This window comes from Gossypium hirsutum, chromosome A01 (assembly GCF_007990345.1).
Source record: "Gossypium hirsutum isolate 1008001.06 chromosome A01, Gossypium_hirsutum_v2.1, whole genome shotgun sequence".
NCBI lineage: Eukaryota > Viridiplantae > Streptophyta > Magnoliopsida > Malvales > Malvaceae > Gossypium > Gossypium hirsutum.
Genome location: NC_053424.1, coordinates 19,809,915 through 19,832,358, shown reverse-complemented (window position 1 = coordinate 19,832,358; position 22,444 = coordinate 19,809,915). Strand labels below are relative to the sequence as shown.

General features: G+C 28.8%; 2 protein-coding genes across 3 annotated transcripts; both read left to right on the top strand.

Annotated features, from left to right (window-relative positions):
* The first annotated feature begins 2,434 nt into the window (after positions 1 to 2,434).
* Positions 2,435 to 4,065, top strand: LOC121230977 (transport and Golgi organization 2 homolog). 2 transcript variants are annotated; one of them, XM_041116499.1, is made up of 5 exons: positions 2,435 to 2,576; positions 2,654 to 2,843; positions 2,922 to 3,128; positions 3,216 to 3,407; positions 3,522 to 4,050. In XM_041116499.1, the coding sequence occupies exons 1-5, from the start codon at positions 2,494 to 2,496 to the stop codon at positions 3,675 to 3,677; spliced, it is 828 nt and encodes a 275-aa protein (XP_040972433.1). In that variant the 5' UTR covers positions 2,435 to 2,493; the 3' UTR covers positions 3,678 to 4,050. The 2 variants fall into 2 exon arrangements, with proteins under 2 accessions (XP_040972433.1, XP_040972438.1); XM_041116504.1 differs by lacking the exon at positions 2,435 to 2,576 and having other exon boundaries at positions 2,702 to 2,843; positions 2,908 to 3,128; positions 3,522 to 4,065.
* Positions 4,066 to 10,273: 6,208 nt separating this feature from the next.
* Positions 10,274 to 12,094, top strand: LOC107921420 (transport and Golgi organization 2 homolog). Its single transcript, XM_016851273.2, has 5 exons — positions 10,274 to 10,775; positions 10,854 to 11,043; positions 11,162 to 11,368; positions 11,464 to 11,655; positions 11,771 to 12,094. The coding sequence occupies exons 1-5, from the start codon at positions 10,585 to 10,587 to the stop codon at positions 11,903 to 11,905; spliced, it is 915 nt and encodes a 304-aa protein (XP_016706762.2). The 5' UTR covers positions 10,274 to 10,584; the 3' UTR covers positions 11,906 to 12,094.
* Positions 12,095 to 22,444: the final 10,350 nt, after the last annotated feature.

Sequence of the window (22,444 nt, the reverse complement as noted above, 5' to 3'; positions counted from 1 at the left end):
TTTTGCATGCAAAACAAAATGAAAGCAAATATTAACTCATTAGTTATCTAATGTTTAACTAATACTAAGCGGTATTACATGGTCGGATCGTAATACAGAAAAATAATTTATATTAGTAGATGAACCGAAACATATACATAGTCTAATAAAAAATAAGCAACTCAATTGAAAGACTAATATGCCACCTATCAAATCCAATTTGGGAGATTTTTTTTGTCTTGGACATCAGAGTGGATGACTCTAAAAAATAAAGACATATATGTAATTGACTAAACTGACAGTACATCGGACATGACCTAAGTAGAATAGACCCTGAATCCGTTAATAGACTTATTCACTTGTGACATTCATAATATGACATACCTTAATCTTGAATGGCTGATAGGCTATGTATGTGTGACTCATATAATTTGATGTAAGCAAAAGCATGAGTTCAAATAAATAAGGAGCCGAAAGTTGATACATTAGGTATATGACTTCTGCAATATGTACATTGAGTTCGAATAGGTAACGAATATTTTTTCCATTTATATGGATATGAACTAGGACCAATTCATCTAACATTAAAAACTCGTTATTTTACTTTAAAACTCGTAGTCAACGTTTATCCCTTAATGGGTTTACAGAATGTGAAGGATTAGTCGTTAAACTCACTCCAATTGATGTCTTGGGAAACACAAAAAAAAACCCTTTATTTTTTCATTTTCACTTTTACAAAATGTTATTAAAAACAATGAAAATAACTTTTATTATTTTATAAGTTTTCATATATTTTTATTTTATTTTTTAAAAATCATTTCAAAAAATTTTAACCAAACACATTTTTTTTCTTCAATATTTTCCATATTAAAGAATGAGTAAACTATTTACCCAACCATGTCCGCATTCCTATTTTGACCACTTAACTTTAAAAAAATTTAATTTAGACAATAATATTTGAATCCGTTCCTATTTTGGTCACCTATCGTAAGTTGATAACAAAAAGTACTTTCCTAACTAGAATAAAAAGCACATTTAGTTCTTAATACTTACATATTTTATCAATTTGATTCTAATTCTAAATGATTCAATAAATTTAACCCTTCACATTTACAAATTATATCAATTTGGTTCTCAAACTTCCTCCCCAAAACTTTCAGCTTTTAAAACAAATGCATTTCATATCTATAAATTTATAAAACCCAAAAATAATTTAAAAAAAACTTCACTAAAATAAATGGCTAGGATATAGTACATCTTATATTTTTATAACTAATTAAATTTTTATCATTTTTAATTTAATATTATTGAATAAAAAGATTGAACATAATAAAAATAAATAAAATAGTAATTAATTAATTAATATAGGGTAAAATTGCTTTTTTATTTAAAACTCATTTGATAAATATGCATTAAACCTGAAGAGAGTGATTGAATATTTTTCAAACCATAAAGGGTAATAATACTGTTTATTTATATTTATGATACACTAACAATATATAATTTTATTTATTACTAATGAATCAAATGATGATACATTAATAATAATAAAAATTAAGTGATTGTGAATTATTTTATTTTTGAAAATATTAAATGATGTATTATCATATAATTTATTGATAACACACCCATAAATATTATGTTTATTTTTTTTAAAGATTAAAATCAGAGACAATTATAAGTTCATTAAACTCTAAACCAAGAAGCTACTACCCTAAACATAAGTGTCATATGTTTACACAATACTTGATTCACATATATTATAGGATTTTTTAAGTTGTCAATATTTTAAAAGTTGAAAGCTCTGGTTAAAAAATTTGATGATCAAATTGATTGAATTCGTAAAAGTGTATTTAAATCTGTTAAAATATTTAAAAATAAGATCAAATTATTAGAATATATAAGCATTAAAATAAATGTGTTATTATACTAATTAGAAAAAAAAATTTATTATTGAATAAATTTTAAAAAATAAAATTAAATGATGAAAGAAAAGAAAATCACCAAATGGAACCTTATTTGTTGAATGTAGAGAGGAACAAAATCCTAGTTCTGAAATGGCAGCGCGCCTACGGTTTCAAAACGGATACCACTCTGATATTTGTCATCATTTTTTATTGATAAAATGGCATTTCTTATCATGTTTTGCTCTTATCCACGCAATTCACTTCATTTCTTGAATTTTTTATTATCGGTCCGTACAAGATTTTTATATTTTAAATTAATTTTTATTATATTAAAAATAATAATCAAATTAAATTATTTGTAAAAAACAGTATGTATCGTTTTGGGTAACAGCCATTTGTTTTCTTAAACCATTAAAATACAAGTAGCTGTCACTGTATAAAATAATAATAATAATAAAGAAAACCATTATAGTCGGTCTGACCCTTCATGCATAAACGTAAACAATACCAGCAAAAGAAGAAAATTTGCAGTCTCTTCTCTATTGTTCCTCTATTGTTCCATCATTCTAGAGTTTAACCAATCCACTCAAACCCAAACAATTGAACCATGTGTATTGCCGCTTTTATTTGGCAAGCTCATCCACTCTATCCCCTTCTTCTGTTACAAAACAGAGATGAATACTACAACATGTATGTTTCCATTTCACTTACACTTTTTCTTTTCTTTATTATATATATGTCTTATTTATTTATGGGTGGAATTGAAGGCCTACAAAGGCACTTGCATGGTGGGATGTTGATGGTTGTGAGATACTGGGAGGAAGAGATGAAGTTGCAGGAGGGACATGGTTGGCTTGTTCAAGACAAGGCCGAGTTGCTTTTCTTACCAATGTTTTGGAGCTTCACCACCTTTCCGGCGCCAAGACCCGCGGGGATCTCCCTCTACTTTTCTTGAAGGTATTTATATGCCCTTGAAAAATATATTATTCAAGCAAGCTCAACTAACAATAATGGTGCCAAGTGTTGTTGATACAGAGCACAAAGAGCCCTATGGAATTTGCGGACCAACTGCTCACAAATGCTGATCAATACAATGGATTTAACCTCATAGTGGCTGATATTGCTACCAAATCCATGGTTTATATCTCCAACAGGCCAAAGGGGGAACCCATTCACATTCAACAGGTTTCTCCAGGTCTTCATGTTCTTTCAAATGCCAAGCTTGACTCACCCTGGCCTAAGGTACCATACACTATTATCTCCTTTACGCAAAAAAACACACAATTACAAGGAATTCTTCCATTATTACTTCCAGTCTTCACTCTGCAGGCTCTGCGGCTACGTAAAAGCGTTAGACAAATGCTGAATAAATATGGCAAAAATGAAGTAAACGTGAAAGAAATGATTGAGAAACTTATGAAGGACAAAGTGAAAGCTGATAAGAGTAACTTACCTGGCATTTGTGCTCTCGACATGGAATTCAACCTTAGCTCCATATTTGTTGAAATGGACACTCCTCAGGTAAAATTTCTAGTTCTAAACCACCCTTCTACTAAATTTATGAAAACTAATGTTAAAGCTGATAAAAACCTAGAGTCGTTTTAACTAATATATCATGGGTTTTGTGGGATTCAGGGGATTTGTGGGACAAGGAGTACAGCAGCATTGACCATACGTGCTAGTGGGGAAGTTAGCTTTTGTGACAAATATCTTGAAAAGGGTGCGTGGTTTGAGAAAACCATCAATTACCATATCCAGAATGAAACAAGCGATTTTTCTGAAGTTATTTGAGTATGTTATAAATGGAGTGATGTATGGCCGAGTGCCTCATAAAATGTTACATTTTGCAAGGAAGGACCTGCTGATTGCTAAGTTGCTACTCCACGAGTGCCTGATAAATGTCTATAAATTCCCTAGAAACTTAAACAACATCAAAGATAACGCAGAGAAAACCCCGTAAATGTCCTTTCTGAAAGTAGATTATGCAAAAACAATCAAAACCCATTGAAAAAAGGAATCCAATCAACCAAAAATAACACATCACCTACAAAATACTTTCATTAAAAAAAAAAGAAAAAGTATTAATGCCTTTCATTACTTTTTATTAATTATCAATTTTGTAACTTATATTCTTAAAAACGCTATAAATAGAAACGTTTCATTAGTGGGAGGAGTTTTGGCACTTTAGAATTCTGATTTTATCTCTAAAATTCCTTCAACTAATTTTCTTTACTTAGCCTTATCGATAGTCACAATTTTTTTTTCTCCATCATCATCTGCCATTGTATTCAATCTTATCGAATTAACTCCCGCCTTTCTCTCTGCTTTCTTCCGGTAAATCTCATTAACTTTTTTGCAGTTCTTCCTCCATCAAAAAATTCTCTATAAATGACTATATATGTAATAGATGTGTTCCTATTTTACTAAAAAAACAAAATTCCTACCCATATTTTGCAACATCAATTTCATAACTAAAATAAAATAATAAGGATGACTTTCATTTACAACACTTGTTTAAAATTTTTAATAAAATCCGAGTTGGGAAAGAATAAAAGAATAGAAAGAGAAATAGGGATAGTCTGGGGGCGGAGGCGGAAATAATTGATGAGATGAGTGAGTCCATCTTAGCTTAGCTAATTGTGGCATGTGACATGATCTGGAATGTGTGTTTTTACCTTTGCCAACTTACAGACAATAAATTGAAAGTTGGCTAACTCCCATTTCTTTCTTCCTATCCTATCAACTATGATTTACTCCATTTGGATAATATTATATATTTTTTCTATAATTTCATATCATTAATTAGCATTTCAATGCTAATGAATTCTATTTAGAAATATATTCATAATCAATTATATATGGTATTTATTATGACTTGGAAAATTACATTAGCTGATTTTAATCATAAGCAGTCAAACATGCTAATGTAAGTGTTAATAATATGTAATTACGGTTTAACATAATGGATCTTAATTAGTATGTGAGTTTCATGTTTTATGAATAAATCCTTAATTTATACCTATTCATGAATAGGTTATTCGTCTAAGTTTGAGGGTTTGTCCCAAGTTTGAAAAGATTTGAGTAAAAATATTTAGCTTAAAAAATAGGTTTAACTAAAAAAAAATTAGACTCCGTTTAAAATATGGGTCATATTCGAGCTTGAACATTTGAATACTTGAGCCTAGCCGAACCCAACCTTTTTTTCTTTAAGTTTATAATATTTTATAATATTTTATTTTTATATATTATGTAATTTATAACACATAAAAATTAAATCTATAATATCACTTTGTTAAGATGACTATATATAAAATTTCAATAAATAAATATAATTATTGAATTAAAAATAATATAATTATATATATTTTTTAAAATAATATAGACAAACTTAAAATGGACTTGGATCAATTATTTACAAATATAGATGAATTGCATTAGCAACTACTTATTTGAGTGCTTAAGCATGTAATGTCTTTTATTATTTTATTCAATCAAATTGATGCATCCGAAATAGGAAAATTTTAGAGGCAATTGACAACTAAAAGAATATGTGGACTACAATTAAATGGTTAGAAATTAGAAAAAATATTGTAACACCCTATTCGAAATATGAGCCTTCTTAAAGTAACTACAATTTCATTTTAATATCCAATGCTGCAATTTCAATTTATTTCTATACTCAAATTGTTCATATCTTCTAATATTTAGCATCGAATCAAAATCTAATTTCATATTATTTCATTAAGAACCTTGTTCTTTTAATTAATAATATAATTTCTTAATAGCTTTCAATTTAATCTCCTTTTTAACTTTAAACTAATTTCAATATCTTCCAATACAAACTTAATTTTCATCTTTATTTACTAATAGCAACTAAATTAAAACTCATAAATTGGAGAATCTGATACATGGGCATAACTCAACATGCTACAAAAATCATGGAAGAAAACCTCTCTTACCTAAACTAGTTTGGATCAAATTTTGATAGAAAGCTTGGAAGGCTTTTCTTCTTTCTTCTTCTTAGGGCATGGACGGCACAATCTAAAGGGAAAGATGTTCATCTTATTCTCTTTCCCACTTGTTTTTGTTTTTACACCCATAATTAAAGATAACTAAGCTTAATTAACTTTTCTTAAAGCTTCATAATCTAAGTTTAAGCTAATTAAATCAAGATGGATGGATTAGTTAGTCCCACCCACTAACCCAAGGGTTAAATAACTATTACTTCTTTTGGTTATTTGTTGATTGGGTCCTCAAGTATTTTTTTAAACTAAAATTCAATAACAATTGTATTTTTATATTTTAATTAGTGATTTTTTATTTAATTTCTTTACTTTTTATTAATATATTTTTAATTTTAAACACATAATTTATTCTATTTATAATTTCACCAACTCATATTACATAATTAAATTTTAAGATTGTATTTTTTGAAAACATTTTAAAATCGAGTCGTTATAAATATCTATTATTAAATTGAATGTGCTAATAAGTACATGGACTTGTTTAACTATGCACAATTTTCTTTGGTTGAATTAATATTCTAATTGAATGAAATATATATATATATATATATGCCCATTATTAACATACTAGTCTTGATGCAGATATTTTATTATGTTTTGACCAATGCAATAAAGACATTTTTTTAGTAGAGGAAATAAAGACAATGTTTTTGAAGGTGGTAATTGGATTTGGATTTGCACACATTTCCGACTTCTGCCGCATTACAAATCATGAATTACGATCTTAAACTAAAAATATATACCAGAAAAATTTGAGAAATAGAAAATTCATTAGGGAGATTTGTGAAATATAAGTTAAAAAATTAATCGATTTAATTTTTATTTATTTATTTGTGATATAAAAAAAATAATTAGAGCATATTTAATATTTTTAATATGTATTATCTATTTAAATTTTTTATTCACAATTTAAATTAATGTGTTTTATTTTAATTTTGTATTATTATTAGTTTCAAATTATATATTTCATTATTTATTAGATGTTATTTTGAAATGCACATGTGTTCTAAACATTTGGTTTCCACATGCATATGATTGTGATAGAATTACCGGTATATATATATATATATATTACTTATAAAGTTTTTGATTGAATTAATTTTATAAGTTAATCAGATACTAATTTAATTAATAAAAAGACTTAAAAAAAGTAATTTTTTTTAAAACAAAATTTATTATAAATGTATTTGTATCTTTTTAATAATTTTATAATTATTTTTATTTAAATATCTTAAACTAAATTGTAAAATGGACGAGTGATTGAATTGAGAAATTTAAAGATTAGTTGAGTGTGGATTTTATATACTCTATAAAATTTATCTCCAAACTGGTGTCACATAATTTAATATATATAGTAGAATGATCTATTTATAATAATGTAATATTAATATGATTTTATACATTTTCATAACTTTTTTTTTACAATTAATATATTAAAAATTAAACCGTTATATATTTCATGTTCAATTCATTTAAGATTAAAATTAAAATTTTTAACTATTTATTTTATATAAAAAAATTTCAACCTTTATAAAGATAGATATTATTTTATATCAATATAATAGAAATTATATGTTTAAAAGATACAACTATATTGATAAATTGGATGATTAAATTATTGAAAATGTAATAAAAGAAGAAATTGTATGGCAAAATTATTGTGTCTGACAAAAAAGGAAAAGATTTTTATGTAAAGAGATGATAAAAAGTATGACTTAACACTACGGTGCAGGTAGACGTATAGGAGTAGCTCAGACGCCGCCGTTTGAGGCAATTACATTTTCTACATAGAATGCCTCAAAAATGGTTGTGCCAAAGAATTGTGAGCTGTGACTAATTTAATTAGCCGCAAAATAATGCATAAATAAATGTTTATTTTTTAAAAAATTTTTATAATAATTTTTTTATATATATAATGCCAATAATTATTTATAACTCTTCTTCAATTTTTAAATGGTAGGATAATGCGTTTTAATGTATTTAAATCTACAACGTCTTATACTAGTAACAATGTTGATGATAATCAAATTAAGACTCAATCGAAAAAAATAATATCTATTTATACAAAATGATTAAATTTTAAATTATTAAATTGCAATTTTGAGTTAATAAGAAAAAATGGAAATTAAAATTACTGAAAACAGAATGAAAATAAAACATCCATTTGAAAATTGCAAAAAATAATTAGTCATGAAATTAAAAAGATTTATTTCTAAATTCCATTCATCTATTTTATAAAAATGGATAAATTAATCCTTCTAATTTAATTTATCAAAATTCAATCTTTACAATTTAAGAAAATCGAAAAATTAGTCCAACTCGTTAAGAAGCCAACAAATCAATAAATTAATAAAAACCATAGTTTAACAGTTTATATAACAAAAATTAACAGCTCAAATTCATGCGTTTATAAATATTTGGATTAATTATTTAAGTAAGAAGATAAAATTTTGACAAATAAAATAAATAAATAATATTTTCAGCTTTTATTAATTAAAGTAATTAAAAGAATTGCTTAAAACACACATATGATGATGGCGGTGGGCAAATATTAATGGTGGTAATTTTGGGTTTTATGATGTAGATTAAATTCGATGGCAATTATGAGAAAGTTAAGACATCACAATCAAGCCAAACTCGGCACACATGGAATCGACTTGCTCCGCATTATTAGTGGAGGATGATGCTTCAATACTCTCATCAAATCAGTTAATACTTAATATAAATCAAATAAATCTTTTTTCATGTGTTGGAATAGGTAAAAATACATCTCTTAATTTCAAATTTAAATAAATTATTCCCGTAATTTAATTCTTATCAATTTTGAAAATAGGTAATTAAAGATAATTAATCACGGCGTTAATATTTTTATTCAATTATACATGATTTTGATTGGTATAATAACAAATTTCACTCTCAAAATTTACATATTCTATCAAGTTGCTCTCAATTTAACAAATTTATCCCGCAATTTTCATATAAATATTGAGACAGAATTTGTTAATTTTTTTGGAATTAAGGTTAAAATGACAGAACATATTAATATTAAAGGCTAAATTTATTATTATATTAATCAAAATTATGTACAACTAATGAAAGATGTTAGCGTTGTGATTAATTGTTTTTAATTACTTATTTTCAAAATTAATAGGGTTTAATTTGCTTCAATCTTTTTTGAAAAGGATTAATTTACTCATTTTTTCAATTATTGAAGAAGTTTTTTACCACTGGAATATGTTTTTCTTTTATATAAACTAAATTAAAAACAATATAAATTAAACTTAAATAAAAATAGTCTACTGGCACTGGAATGCTTCGAATCTCTTTTGTCTAAACATATTTTATTATTTCAGGATTTAATTTTTTTTTTTAAAAAACTAAGGGGTAAAAATGAAATAGTCCAACGTTAGACAACGGCGGCGTCTACGGGTTTGTAAACGGGAGCCTAAGCGAGTAACATAAATACTAGTGCTTTAGCCCACACGCGGCCTTGCGCGTAATATAATTTAATTAGTGTATTGACTATGAAACCCGCAGTGACCAATCTCGTATTTCTTCTTTTTAGGGATGAGGTTAGTGTAGTGCATTTAATTTTTTTTTTATAGTATCTAATTTTATTATTATTATTGTTTTTACACTAGTCACAAGTGAGCCCATTTAAACCCACCTTTAGTTTTTAATCTAATCATTAATTTTTTATTCTTATCCATCCACTTAATTCATTGGAAAAAATATATATTCATGTTTAATTTATCTTAAATTCGTATTTTTTATTTATATTTAAGCTGAATGCAATAAATGATGATTATTTTTTAAAAATTTTAATCTCATTATAAGTTTTTATTATATATGCTCTTTTTGATACAATGCTTAAACTTATCTATAATTACTCATTAACCCTTAAATAGAAGAATAATGTGTTTCGATGCACTCGAACTCACGTCCTCCTATACTGGCAATAATATCAATATTAATTAAATTAAAACTCAATTGACAATAATGATTATTGTTTTAAATGGTTATAAAGAATAATAGGAGAATTAATAGAAATAGAATACTCCACTAATAAGATTCAAGTTTGATTTTTTTTTCTTTATAAATATGTTGTAAACCTTTATTCGATATTGTATAATACTTTTGATGTCAAAATAATGCATTAAAATTTATTCAAACTGTCAATTTAAGTGGAAAAAGGTGGAGATGAAATTTGTAATTAAACCTTCTTTAATTTATGTATTTTTCCCTAAAAATATTTTTTAGAAAAAACTATTAAATGTTATAAAATTTGGGACAAATATTAAATGTTGGAAAGTGGTTAAGAAAATTATTATTATTATTTATATAATTCATCCTCATTATTGATTAGTGTCACTGAAGCAATGAATTTGATTGGGTCTGGTAACGGATGAGAATTCCTTTTGGTTCGTAACCATTTTCACTTACATAGTTTAGGATAAGAATGTTAAAAACCTATGTTATATCCATAGAAATTGAAGGCTATATTTGTTCTCATCACAACAAGCGCAAGCATTGTTGGGGTATATCCACTTGTCTTAAACCACTAAAATGTACAAGTAGCAGTAAAAAGAAAAGATAATAATGATTAAAAGTTTGGGTAATTCATTTTGTAGTATATAGTCGGTCCAACACTGACTTATATCTAAGTAAAGTGCATGCATCAACTACAACATTTTTTCTCTGATTACCTTCTATTTTCTTCTATCATTCTAGAGTTTAAACAATTCACTCAAAGCCGAACAATTGAACAAAATTGTCTAACCATGTGTATTGCTGCTTTCATTTGGCAAGCTCATCCACTCTACCCTTTTCTGCTTTTACAAAACAGAGATGAATACCACAACAGGTATGTTTCCATTTCACTTCAATTATTCTTCTCTTGAATATATATTTATCTTATTAATATATATGGGTGGAATTGAAGGCCTACGAAGGCACTTGCATGGTGGGATGTTGATGGTTGTGAGATATTAGGAGGAAGAGATGAAGTAGCAGGAGGGACATGGTTGGCTTGTTCAAGACAAGGCAGAGTTGCTTTTCTCACCAATGTGTTGGAGCTTCATCCCCGTCCCGACGCCAAGACCCGCGGTGATCTTCCACTTCTTTTCCTGGAGGTAAATAAATCTACATGCCTTTTTATTTATTTATTTATTTATTTATTTGGTTGAAGCCAGTTCACCTATCAAAAACGGTGGTCATTCATTAAAAGTAAACACACTGTTGTTGATACAGAGCACAAAGAGCCCCATGGAATTTGCGGAGCAATTGGCCACCGATGCTCATCAGTACAATGGATTTAACCTCATTGTGGCTGATATTCCTTCCAAATCAATGGTTTACATCTCGAACAGGCCAAAGGGGGAACCCATTAACATTCAACAGGTTTCTCCGGGGCTTCATGTTCTTTCAAATGCCAAGCTTGACTCTCCCTGGCATAAGGTACATTAACTTGTGTCATGTGTTATATTCCTATAAAGTTATGCCCAAAGGCAGATGGACGCTGGAGAATTGATTCATCCACTCCCATTGTGCAGGCTCAGCGACTAGGTAAAGGCTTCAAACAGATGCTCAATAGATACGGTAAAAATGAAGTAAACGTGAAAGAAATGGTTGAGAAACTTATGAAAGATAAAGTGAAAGCTGATAAAAGTAAGTTACCTGGCATATGTGCTCTCGACATGGAGTTCAACCTTAGCTCCATATTTGTTGAAATGGACACCCCACTGGTAAAATTCCAAGTTCTAAGCCATCCTCCTACTAAAATTTATGTAGAACAATGTTGAAGCCAATAAAAATTGTGGTTGTTTCAACTTACATATCCATCTATTTTCTGGAATACAGGGCCTTTATGGAACAAGGAGTACTGCAGCAATGACCGTAGGTGCTGGTGGGGAAGTTAGCTTTTATGACAAGTATCTAGAAAAGGGTGTGTGGTTTGAGAGAACCGTCAATTATCATATCCAGAAGCTCAAGTAGATTGAATCCGTGTCAAAGCAAGGGATTTTACTACTCAAGTTATTTATTGATTTGCTAATGTTATAAGCATTTTAAGTTTATACTAATTGTACCAAAGGAGTGATGTATGATGTATCCCGGTCTGCCTAATAATGCAAAATCCAATAAAACAATGGAAGAAGAATAAGAAATGTAACATTTTGCAGGGTACGACTCCGTCATCCTCTTTGCTAATTGCATTCAATTCGAAAACCTAAGAATCAGCCAAAAGAAAACTACATGTGCTGAGGGATATGAGGTTCCAAGCACAAATGATATAGCTTATGGAACCTCCAAAGCAGAGCACATGTTGCAGGCATTTGCATTTGTGTGCTGTCTTGAAAACCTACCTCATTTCTTTCTCAACAAGTCAAGTTATGGGAATTGTATTAATGCATGTTTTTAAGCAATTAAAACCCTGCCATCTCTACCTCCTTACAAACCTCTTTACACTAGGTTAGTGTCCCAGAAACCATAAAAATTATAACCCAACGTATTACAAGGATTATTACCCAAGATCATATACCACTAACAACATATATGTAGTGGATCCAACATTCTTTTACTTTGCTTAGCAACTCAACCACGCTCTCAAGCAAGCCGTAAGGTTCAAGTTTCCAGCATGGGTGTCCTATAATCTTAGCATATATAGTGGACGGATCTACTTATAGCAATATAAAACTAATATGGTTTTACATATTTTCATAACATTTTTTAAGATTGATATTTTAGAAATTGAACCGTCATATATTTCATGTTCAATTTATGTAAGATCAAAAGTTTAGAGTAAATTAAAAATTCTAACTATTTATTTTATGTATAAAAAAAAATTTCAACCCTTACACATGTAGCTAATAATAGAGATTATATGTATAAAAGATATAATTATATTGATAAATTTAACTATTAAATTATTTAAAAAATTAATAAAAAAAGAAATTATAAAATATGTAAAATTATGTAAATATTAGGGTTGTACAAATGAATACTCTTCTCTTGATAATTAATACAATGTATATATTCTATGGCAAAATTATTGTGTCTAACAAAAAAGGTAAAAGATTTTTATGTACAGAAATGATAAAAAGAATGACTTAACACTATGGTGCAGGTAGCTGTAGGAGTAGCTCATACGCCGCGTTTGAGGCCATTACATTTTCTAAATAGAATGCCTCAAAATTGGTTGTGCCAAAGAATTGTCAGCTGTGACTAATTTAATTAGCCCCAAAATAATGCTTTATTTCTTTTTCAATATTAATTTCATTATAAGTTTTTATAATATTTGTTTTTTCTAAACCATGTTTATAACTTTTCATAACCCCTCTTTAACCCATAAAAGGATAACATATTTTAGCGCACTCAAACTCACGACCTTTTATACTGACAACAATATTGATACTAATTAGACCTGGTCATGATGGCCCGACCCGAAGGCCCGCCCAAAATGTGAAAGGGTTTGGGCAAAAATATAGGCCCGAAAAATAAATTTAGACAAAAAATAAGGCCCATTTAAAAAATGGGCTAAGCCTTGGGTAAGGTATTTTTGGTCCAGGCCCATGCCCGACCCGACCCGAATTCACTAAAAGACAAAAAAAAATCTATTTTTTAATGTTATTTTCTTGTTGTTTTTTTCCTATTTTGCTACTATTTTACTATTATGTTGCTACTATTTTATTGTTATTGTTTGGATATTGTATAAAACTTACTTTCTTATTAATTTTGTTATTATTTTAAAGGCATTTGTTAATTTTGTTATTATTTTAGAGGCATCTGCTTGTTAAGTTGTATTTATCTTAGTGTTATTTAAGTCTACATATTTTTTAAAATTTATTTTCAATTTGTTGGAAAATATTTATTTTGATGTTTTTAGTATTTTTGATGTATTATATATATTTCAAAATTATATAAAATTAATATAAAAATTAATACTTAGCCGGGATTTTAGTATTTTTATCCGGGTTGAGCTTGGGCAAAATTTTAAGCTAATTTTTTGGGCCAGGCCCTAGTAAATGGGCCTAAATTTTTAGTTGAACCCAGCCCATGAACAACTCTAATGCCAATCGAGTTAAAAGTTAATTGAAAAGTAAATAATATGATACAAATACAAAATATGAAATTTTTAATTATAGAACTGTTATTTTGGGTGAATAAGAAAAAAATGGAAATCAAAATTATTGAAAACTGAATGAAAATAAAGGGAAAATTGCTTAAAATAATTAGTCATGAAATTAAAAAAATTCATTCCTAAATTTCATCTATCTATTTTATGAAGATTGATAAATTAATTCTTCAATTTTGATTTCTCAAAATTCAATTTCACACTTAAAAGAAAATCGAGAAATTAGTCCAACTCGTTAACACTGTTGCTGACTAGGAAACCAACAACTCCATAAATTAATAAAAAAATTAATAGTTTAACAATTTATATACAACAAGTTTGCAAAATTAGCAGTTCAAATTCATGTGTTTATTAATAATTAGATTAATTTTTTGGTTCTTATAAAGTACTAGGATCAAATTTTGACAACTAAAGTAAATAAATAATCTTTTCAGCTTTTGTTAATTAATAATTAAAGTAATTAAAAGAATTGCTTAAAACACAAGTTAAGACACATATCATGGCATTGGGCAAATATTGATGGTCGAAATTTACTCAATTTTGAAATTGAAAAGAATTAGAAATTTTTTTTATCGTTGAATTAAGTTTTCTTTTATATAAACTAAATTAAAACTTTCTTTTTTAGATTTAACTTAAATAAAATGGTTGTCTTCGATTCTCTTTTGTCTAAACATATTTTATTATTTCAAGATTTAATTAAAAAAAACCTAAGGGATAAAAAAATACTCCAACTTTATATTGTAGTAGAAAAAAATCGAACATAAATACCTCTGGTCATCGCCTGAATCAAATGCCAAAATTCAAATGTCGTTACACCACTGTTGAGCACGTCAAACCCCCAACAAGGTCGTTGAATTTAGCCATACGAAAATTGAAAACTGTCAAAGTCTTCTAAGCACTCGAAAATCCCAGTAAATGGAAAAAAATTATTTTTTATTTTTCGATGGTGTACAGGCCCAAATTTGCCCGACCCACTAAACCAATAAAAAACCAAAATAAAAATAAAACTAAAATTAAAAGTCCAATTACAAGCCCAGAACAAAAACCCTAACCCAAAAAAAAATACAACATCCCATAGCTCAGAAACTTAAAAATTTTCAAAAAAAAAAGGGGATCTAAACCCTAATGCACTGCACCACCCCCTCCGCAGTGCGCCTACCGTCCGAGGCTTGGCCGCCTTGCACTAGAATAGCAAGGTCTTTTCCATTGACCTCGCCAAACCTGCAAGAAAAACACAAAAATATCAAGAAAATGGCAGAGCAACAATAACGAAAAGGAAACAAAATAGTAGCCAAAACAGTGAATAAAGCAGTGTAAAATTGGCTATAAAAAGCCACGAACATTATCAATGTATTTTACACAGGCAATATTAATAAAAAACAGAACTCAAAAGTTGAAAAGATGATTTTTTTTATATTTTGGTTTTTTTTTACGAATTTATTTTATAAGTAAAATATAAAAGAAAAAAGGTTGAAACTTACCTACCCGATCACGTTGCGCCACCATCGAAGGTCTCCTCCAACCCCGGAAGCCGTCGAACCTACCAGGGTAGCGTTCGGGCTTTGTCAAAAAGGGATAAGAGAGGGTGTCAGCCGGATTTCTCCTTTTCTTTTTTTAGGCTTTCACCTGTAGATTTAGATATAGGATAAAAAAATGGATAAAATGAGGCATTCTTGGAATTTTCCACCCACCATGTACGGCGTCATTTTGAGCTGAAGTTTAGACACCAAAATAGTGTCGTTTCACCCCTAGGATCCGCGCACTGACCCGACCCATTTAGAGGATCCGCACGTTTTGGACGAATGGGTTATTTGCGCGAATAGTCCTTCCGCTTTTGTAGCGCGCGCAATTTAGTCATTTTTTGTCTTTTTTTTAAATTTAGCCCTATAATTTTATTTTTATTTCATTTTAACCCCTCTAGGGAACAACGCCGTTTTAAGGACAGGGGTTAATTCCCCAATTGGTCCCCCCTATTTTGTGCATGTTCCATTTTAGCCCATATTTCTCCCTTTCTTTTTATTTATTCGCAATTTATCCCTCTTATTTTACTTAAATGTCAATTTAGCCCTTATTTATTTATTTTTGATTCTTTCTAAATTATTTATTTTTACGAATGTTTTTTATTTTAGTCCCTTTGTTATTTATTTTATTTGTTCTTTTAATTTCATTTAAGTTATAATTGAGCCCTTTTTATTTTAATTCATTTATTTATCCATTTATTTATTTACTTGTTTAGTTATTCATTATTCTTTTATTTTATTTATTTGCTTATTAATTTACTTTCCTATTTATATATTATTCATTCATTCATTTATTTATTTTTATCCTTATATTCACTTATTATTCTTTTGTTTTTTATTTTCTTTCATTACTCATTCATTTTATTTATGCCTTCATTATTATTAGTATTTTATTATCTATTATTATATTATTATCTATTCATCTATTTGTTTATTACCCCCTTTTTATACCTTAAAAATTAGATTATTTTTTACTTGTACATATTATTATTATTATTATTATTATTTCATTTATTTATATATTTTATTATAAATTGTACCTTTAATTTCATTTATATTTTAATTTGGTTCTTTATTTTCAATATTTTTATAAACTATTTTCTCTTACATTACTTATGTATTTATTTTATTTCTGTATTTGTCTTTATTTTTTAAGTTGATATTGTCTTTTTATGTGCATGCTTTATCATCGTTATTATTTACTTCATTTATCTTTGATTGTTCATGTTATTGTTAAAATAGTGTATATTATGTGATTCTCGTAAATTGTTTTATTAGTATGTGTCATTTACATGACATTTCATCTATATCATCGTTTCATTTTCTACATCACCATTTTATCTCATTTCGTTAAAATCACATTAAAAAATCGCATTTAAATGCATTTTTCCATAATAGGCCATTTTATGTTATATCCCGAATAAGAAAAATACATCGTTTTGAATATTACGTTTGATATTATTCGAAAAAGAAAGTTTTCAAAATAAGGCAATGTTCTGTATTTAGAAACTCGAGAAAGTCGTGCCCTAACTTACGAGGTTTCGATTTTTCTTGTTGGATCTAAATAACTGAATATCCTTCTAAATTAAAACACATAAGATTTCAATAAAAATAAAAGAGAAGCTCATTCTCGAGGATTTAAGGTGTCGCGTCCTAACTTATGGGATGTGACATTTTGTTATCTCGAGACGAGAGGGTCTTTAATATTCGTTTCGATTTATTTAAGAAAAAAATTTTAGTAAAATAACATAATACGAAGAGGGATCGTGTTTTTAATTCTTTTCAAATTTTCAATTTTCGACATCAAAGACATCAAGTAATCAATTAGGTACCAATTTTGAGCGTAATGAGGGTGCTAATCCTTTCTTGTGCGTAACCGACTCCCGAATCCGTTTTCTAAACTTTGTAGACCAAAAATAGTCGTTTTAAATTAAACATTTTATTAAAACGATAAAATTACGAGGTGGTTCGATCACACCTCACATAAAAAAGATTGGTGGCAACTCCCATTTTTCATTTTTAAAGTAAAAAGTCGATTTCAAAAAACAATGGTTTCAACAGATGGTCCTTAAGTTAGTTATTATTTATAATGGTGGCTTCCCATCAAAACCACCAATTACATTAAAGTTGAGGGAAACATGGAAATGACCCACGAAATAATGAAAACGTAGGATGACCCCCTGAACCAAAATATAATGCACGTCTACCATGAACTTCTCCAAGATGAGTGGCAGAGGATAGGTTCCTTGCCAATACCTCCATATTTTAGTGAAAATCTAATCATATAGGATTAGGAATAGTTGAGCTCAACATAATGTTTGCAGAGCTCACAATTCGACCCTATTCCCGCATCGTCACCAATCCATGTCACCCATCTTACATTTGACAATAGTACCATACACAAGAGGACATAATATGTTGTGAACCATACACAGGAGAACATAATCCACGATGGAAAGCTGAAAATTTACGTAAATTGTACATTTTTACTTGACCACTCAACCAAAACTTCATTTTAGTGTATTTTATATATTTTCTAATTACATATATTATATTATCTCCATCAATTGCATATTTGTACTTACTATTATTTATACGAGCGGTCTGATCCAATTAAAGGTCCATGATGGAAATGGGCTTAGTTTCCCTCAAGGCTCAATCACGAGATCCAAAACCAAGTAGTTGAAATCAAAATTCAACTTATTCGTTCAAGACTTTATCACAAAGAAATTTTGAAAGGAAGAGTTGAAGCTTCAAGACCATGGGCTTTGGAGTTCAATATGAAGCGAGGATGAATTAGAAGAGTCCAAATTTATTCATGGACTTAAAATCTCAAATCCATTATGACAAGCCAATGTGAAAGATGTTAACAAGCTTAGGCGTTACACTTCAATGAGCCCAATAAAGCAACCACACCTAGCCCATGTTATAATCATTTGACTTGCAGTGCATTTTTATAGTGCTACAAAATAATTTTTAAATGCATAAGAATCAAATAACTTGGAGCCATCAACAATATAGATCCATATGTAATTTAATTTTATAGTGCTACAATATAATTTTAAAATTTTTATAATTAAAAATTAGAGGAAATTAATAAAATAAATAATTAGTAACTAGATTTCAAGGAATTTTATGGAGTTTTCTTTGATCCAAAAAGGGATGAGTAGGTCTTTATGGATGATTTATCTTAAAATGATTCACTTACTTTTTTTTAACAATCTCATTATAGGTTCTGATCATATTTGCTCTGTTTTTTTAACATAATACCTAAATCTAACCATAGCTCCTCCCCAACCCATAAATAGAAGGATAATGTGATTTAGCGCATTCGAATCCAAATCATTTTGCATTATATATACATTAAATATAAACATTTAAAACATATGATTGCTTCTTATGAATGCTATTAAGTGGATGTTTAACCTTAATCTTCCACATTTCATTTTCTTGTAACCCATTTCCTTTTTATGTATTAAAATATGAAGAGTCTAATCTCCCCATATAAATGGAGAAGTATGCTACTTGTAAATATGATGAAAAATATAGAATGCAATAGAAATCATCATATTCTCATATCTATCTTTTATCTATTATTTTTGTTTATAATACGTTATTAGCACAAGTTCTTAAATTAATCCAAGAGCCTTTTATTTTTCGTTAGCTTGGACCAAGGTATGTAATACATTTTATCATAATGTCCATCATGATAAAATTACTTATGTTTATAATTTGTGTCACTTTTTTAAGAGTTCCACTAATCCCGTAATTTGTTAAAAACTTCTAACATAGTCAAATTACTTGTAATTTATTTATGACTAAATTGTTATGATTATTTGAGTATTTTTTTCCTGTTATGTTATGCTTGAAAGTTTTGTTAATGAATTACTTATGTTTGCTTAAAAGCTTGTTAAGGAACTACTTATATTTATATTAAATTTCTATTGTAGCTATATCATTAATGTCGAACCTTGCAAAACTTAAATTTGTGGCTCTTGATATTACTAGAAAGAAGTATTTATATTGGATGTTAGATGTTGAAATATACTTAGATGCAAAAGGCCTTGGTGAAACTATTAATGAATGAAATGAAGCATCTAGTCAAGATAATACCAAAGCTATGATATTTATTTGCCATCACCTCTATAAGGGACTAAAGACTGAATCTTTGAATGTTAAAGATCCACTTGTCCTTTGGAATAGTCTAAAAGAAAGATATAACCACCATAAAACCGTAATACTTCATAAAGCTCGCTATGATTGGTTGCATTTAAGATTACAAGATTTTAAACCTGTGAGTGAATATAACTCAACTATGTTTAGAATCACTTCACAATTGAAATTATGTGGGGAGAAAATAACTGATGAGGATATGTTAGAAAAGACATACTCCACATTTCATGCAAATAATGTTGTCTAGCAGACACAATATCGTGAAAAAGATTTTAAGAAATATTCTGAGTTAATATCTTGTCCTCTTGTTGCTGAGTAAAAAAAATGAACTGTTAATGCAAAATCATGAGTCACGTCCAACTGGCTCTACTCCATTCTCTGAAACAAATGTGACATCATATAACAGAAAGGATAAAGGCCACACTAGCAGTTGTGGTCAAGGACATGGCCATGGCCGTGGTCATGGTCATAGTCGAGGACGTGGACATGAAAGAGGTGGTCGTTCAGGAATACCCACCAGAAATGGGATCATAAGGATGAAAAGCATGATAAAAATATAACTGGTAAAGTGAAAAGTTTATGTTATCATTGTAAAGGTAAAAACCATTGGTCTTGTATCTGTCATACACCAAAGCATCTTGTGGAACTATATCAACAATCATTGAAGGACAAAGGAAAGAAAATAGAGACAAATTTTGTTTGTGAGAATGGAAAATATAATTATGGTATCGCTGGTACAACTCATTTGGAAGTTACTGATTTCTTCACCACTCCTGAAAGGAATAATTGATCTTTTAATTTTATTATTATAGTTTTAAAGAATAAATTTTATGCAAGTTTGTCATGTTATTAACAACATGGTTATTATATTATGTTTTAAACTATTTATGAAAATTTTATATATTTTGAAAATTTATGTGACATTTATTTGTTTTCTTTAAAGAATATGAATACTTCTCAAATTCAATTAGCGATATATAATGAAGACTTACGCTTAGTAGGTAGTGCAACTACTCATACAATACTTAAGAATAAGAAATATTTTTCTCATTTGACAATGCAAAAAATTAGTGTCAAAAAAGTATCGTAAGTAAATTGGTCCCGGTTGTTCAATCATTTGATAACCAGAGTCATTCTTTGATAAATGATCACTATGAGTCAGACTCAATAGAATTTTATCAATCCTTTTTTCTGTCGTTAAGGTGGAGAACTGAACCAAGAATTCTCTTTCTTTATCATCAATCGAATCACTGTTCGCGACCCAGGATTCTATTTTCTCATCAATCCAATCACCGCTCACGTTTTTTCTTTTTCTTATCAATGAATAGATCTCTTTACTTGTATGACTTAGATGTCTCGTATTTCTCGAAAAAATGATTCGATTGATGGGATTTGGTATGATACTTATGAGATCGATGATATCGATGAGATTGATATTCAAATATTTCTTCTTAGAACGTATTGATTTGACCCCATAAGCGGGACCACCACCCCATAGCATGTTGCCGCCAAAAGCAGAACCCCGTATTTCTTCTAGAGAATCTCCTAATTGTTCCAGAGCAACTAGAAAGAGATTCTTTAACCAGAAAGAATTCAGTTCAGATGTAGGATACCTATCCAGAAGTTTTCGCAACTCAATCATGTATGATGGAATCATCAAAGATTTGACCTTTTCGAACTCTGTCTGTAACTCACTATAGGCTCGGGAAACAAAGAGAAGATGTGTACGAACGAGATATCCAGCAATAAGAAGAAGGAAAAGGATTGAATAGAGGAACTCCTGAACATTTGGCGATCTCAGATGTGTCGATATCAATGGTGACTCATTATTTCGATGAATCATTTCTTCAGACAGAAGAAAATTATGTAAACACTTACTCGAAATCTCACTTATCAGATTCCATTGTGGAAGACACAATTTTTTCTGAAGAATTCGCCATGATATATCTGATCCATGCATAATATCATGAAAAATGGATACAAATTTTTGACTGCTACTTTGTATCGGCAATAGTTCTGAAAAAGTATCTAAAAATATCAAATTTAGATATTTGTACCTTGTCGAAGTAAGGAACCATGGCATATATGTTTGGAATAGATTCCGTTTTGAGAGAGTTGAAAAAGCACTATCTCGTTGAAAGGTTCTATACATCCACCCTTTCTCAACGCATTTCTTTAGACAAAGACTCCGTTTTTTTCGCTTTTCGGATGGTAAATATTTCTCAGAACATGGAGTGTGAATCAAACCCATGTTTGAATTGAAATTGAGATACTGATGCAAGTTCTTCTCTTCTGAATCAGATGGATTCATATCTGAAAGAGGTTGACAATAAGTTTTTTCAAAATTGACTATTTGTCCCTCTGTTAGAGGTGTTCCAGAAATGCCTGCAATCGAGTAAATAGCTCTACGAACTAATGGATCGGATCGAATTGCAAACTGGAAAAATTTGTACAAGTTATACCTTTCGTGACTTTGTAGAAAATCATTAGATATGAATATGTTAGATACCTGCGACTCGATTGGTGAAGGTGAAATAGTATTTCTCCCCAAAAAAGCATGTTTTTTTTACCACCGCACAAAGAAAATATTTTGTTGCGAATGAACAAGATATTGAGGAATTGTCCATACGTAAAATCATAATTATTGATACGGGCCTTTTCCACATAAAAAGGGAATCTTTTGTTACAATAGAAGCAGAAGTGATGTGG

Bases quoted from the DNA above. Each gene is read 5' to 3' on its own strand.
- LOC107921420 (XM_016851273.2), top strand. From the start codon at position 10,585: ATGCATCAACTACAACATTTTTTCTCTGATTACCTTCTATTTTCTTCT. The intron at 11,044-11,161 runs GTAAATAAATCT...TTGTTGATACAG, and splicing joins TTCCACTTCTTTTCCTGGAG to AGCACAAAGAGCCCCATGGA. The intron at 11,656-11,770 runs GTAAAATTCCAA...TCTGGAATACAG, and splicing joins TTGAAATGGACACCCCACTG to GGCCTTTATGGAACAAGGAG.
- LOC121230977 (XM_041116499.1), top strand. From the start codon at position 2,494: ATGTGTATTGCCGCTTTTATTTGGCAAGCTCATCCACTCTATCCCCTT. The intron at 2,844-2,921 runs GTATTTATATGC...TTGTTGATACAG, and splicing joins TCCCTCTACTTTTCTTGAAG to AGCACAAAGAGCCCTATGGA. The intron at 3,129-3,215 runs GTACCATACACT...TTCACTCTGCAG, and splicing joins TTGACTCACCCTGGCCTAAG to GCTCTGCGGCTACGTAAAAG.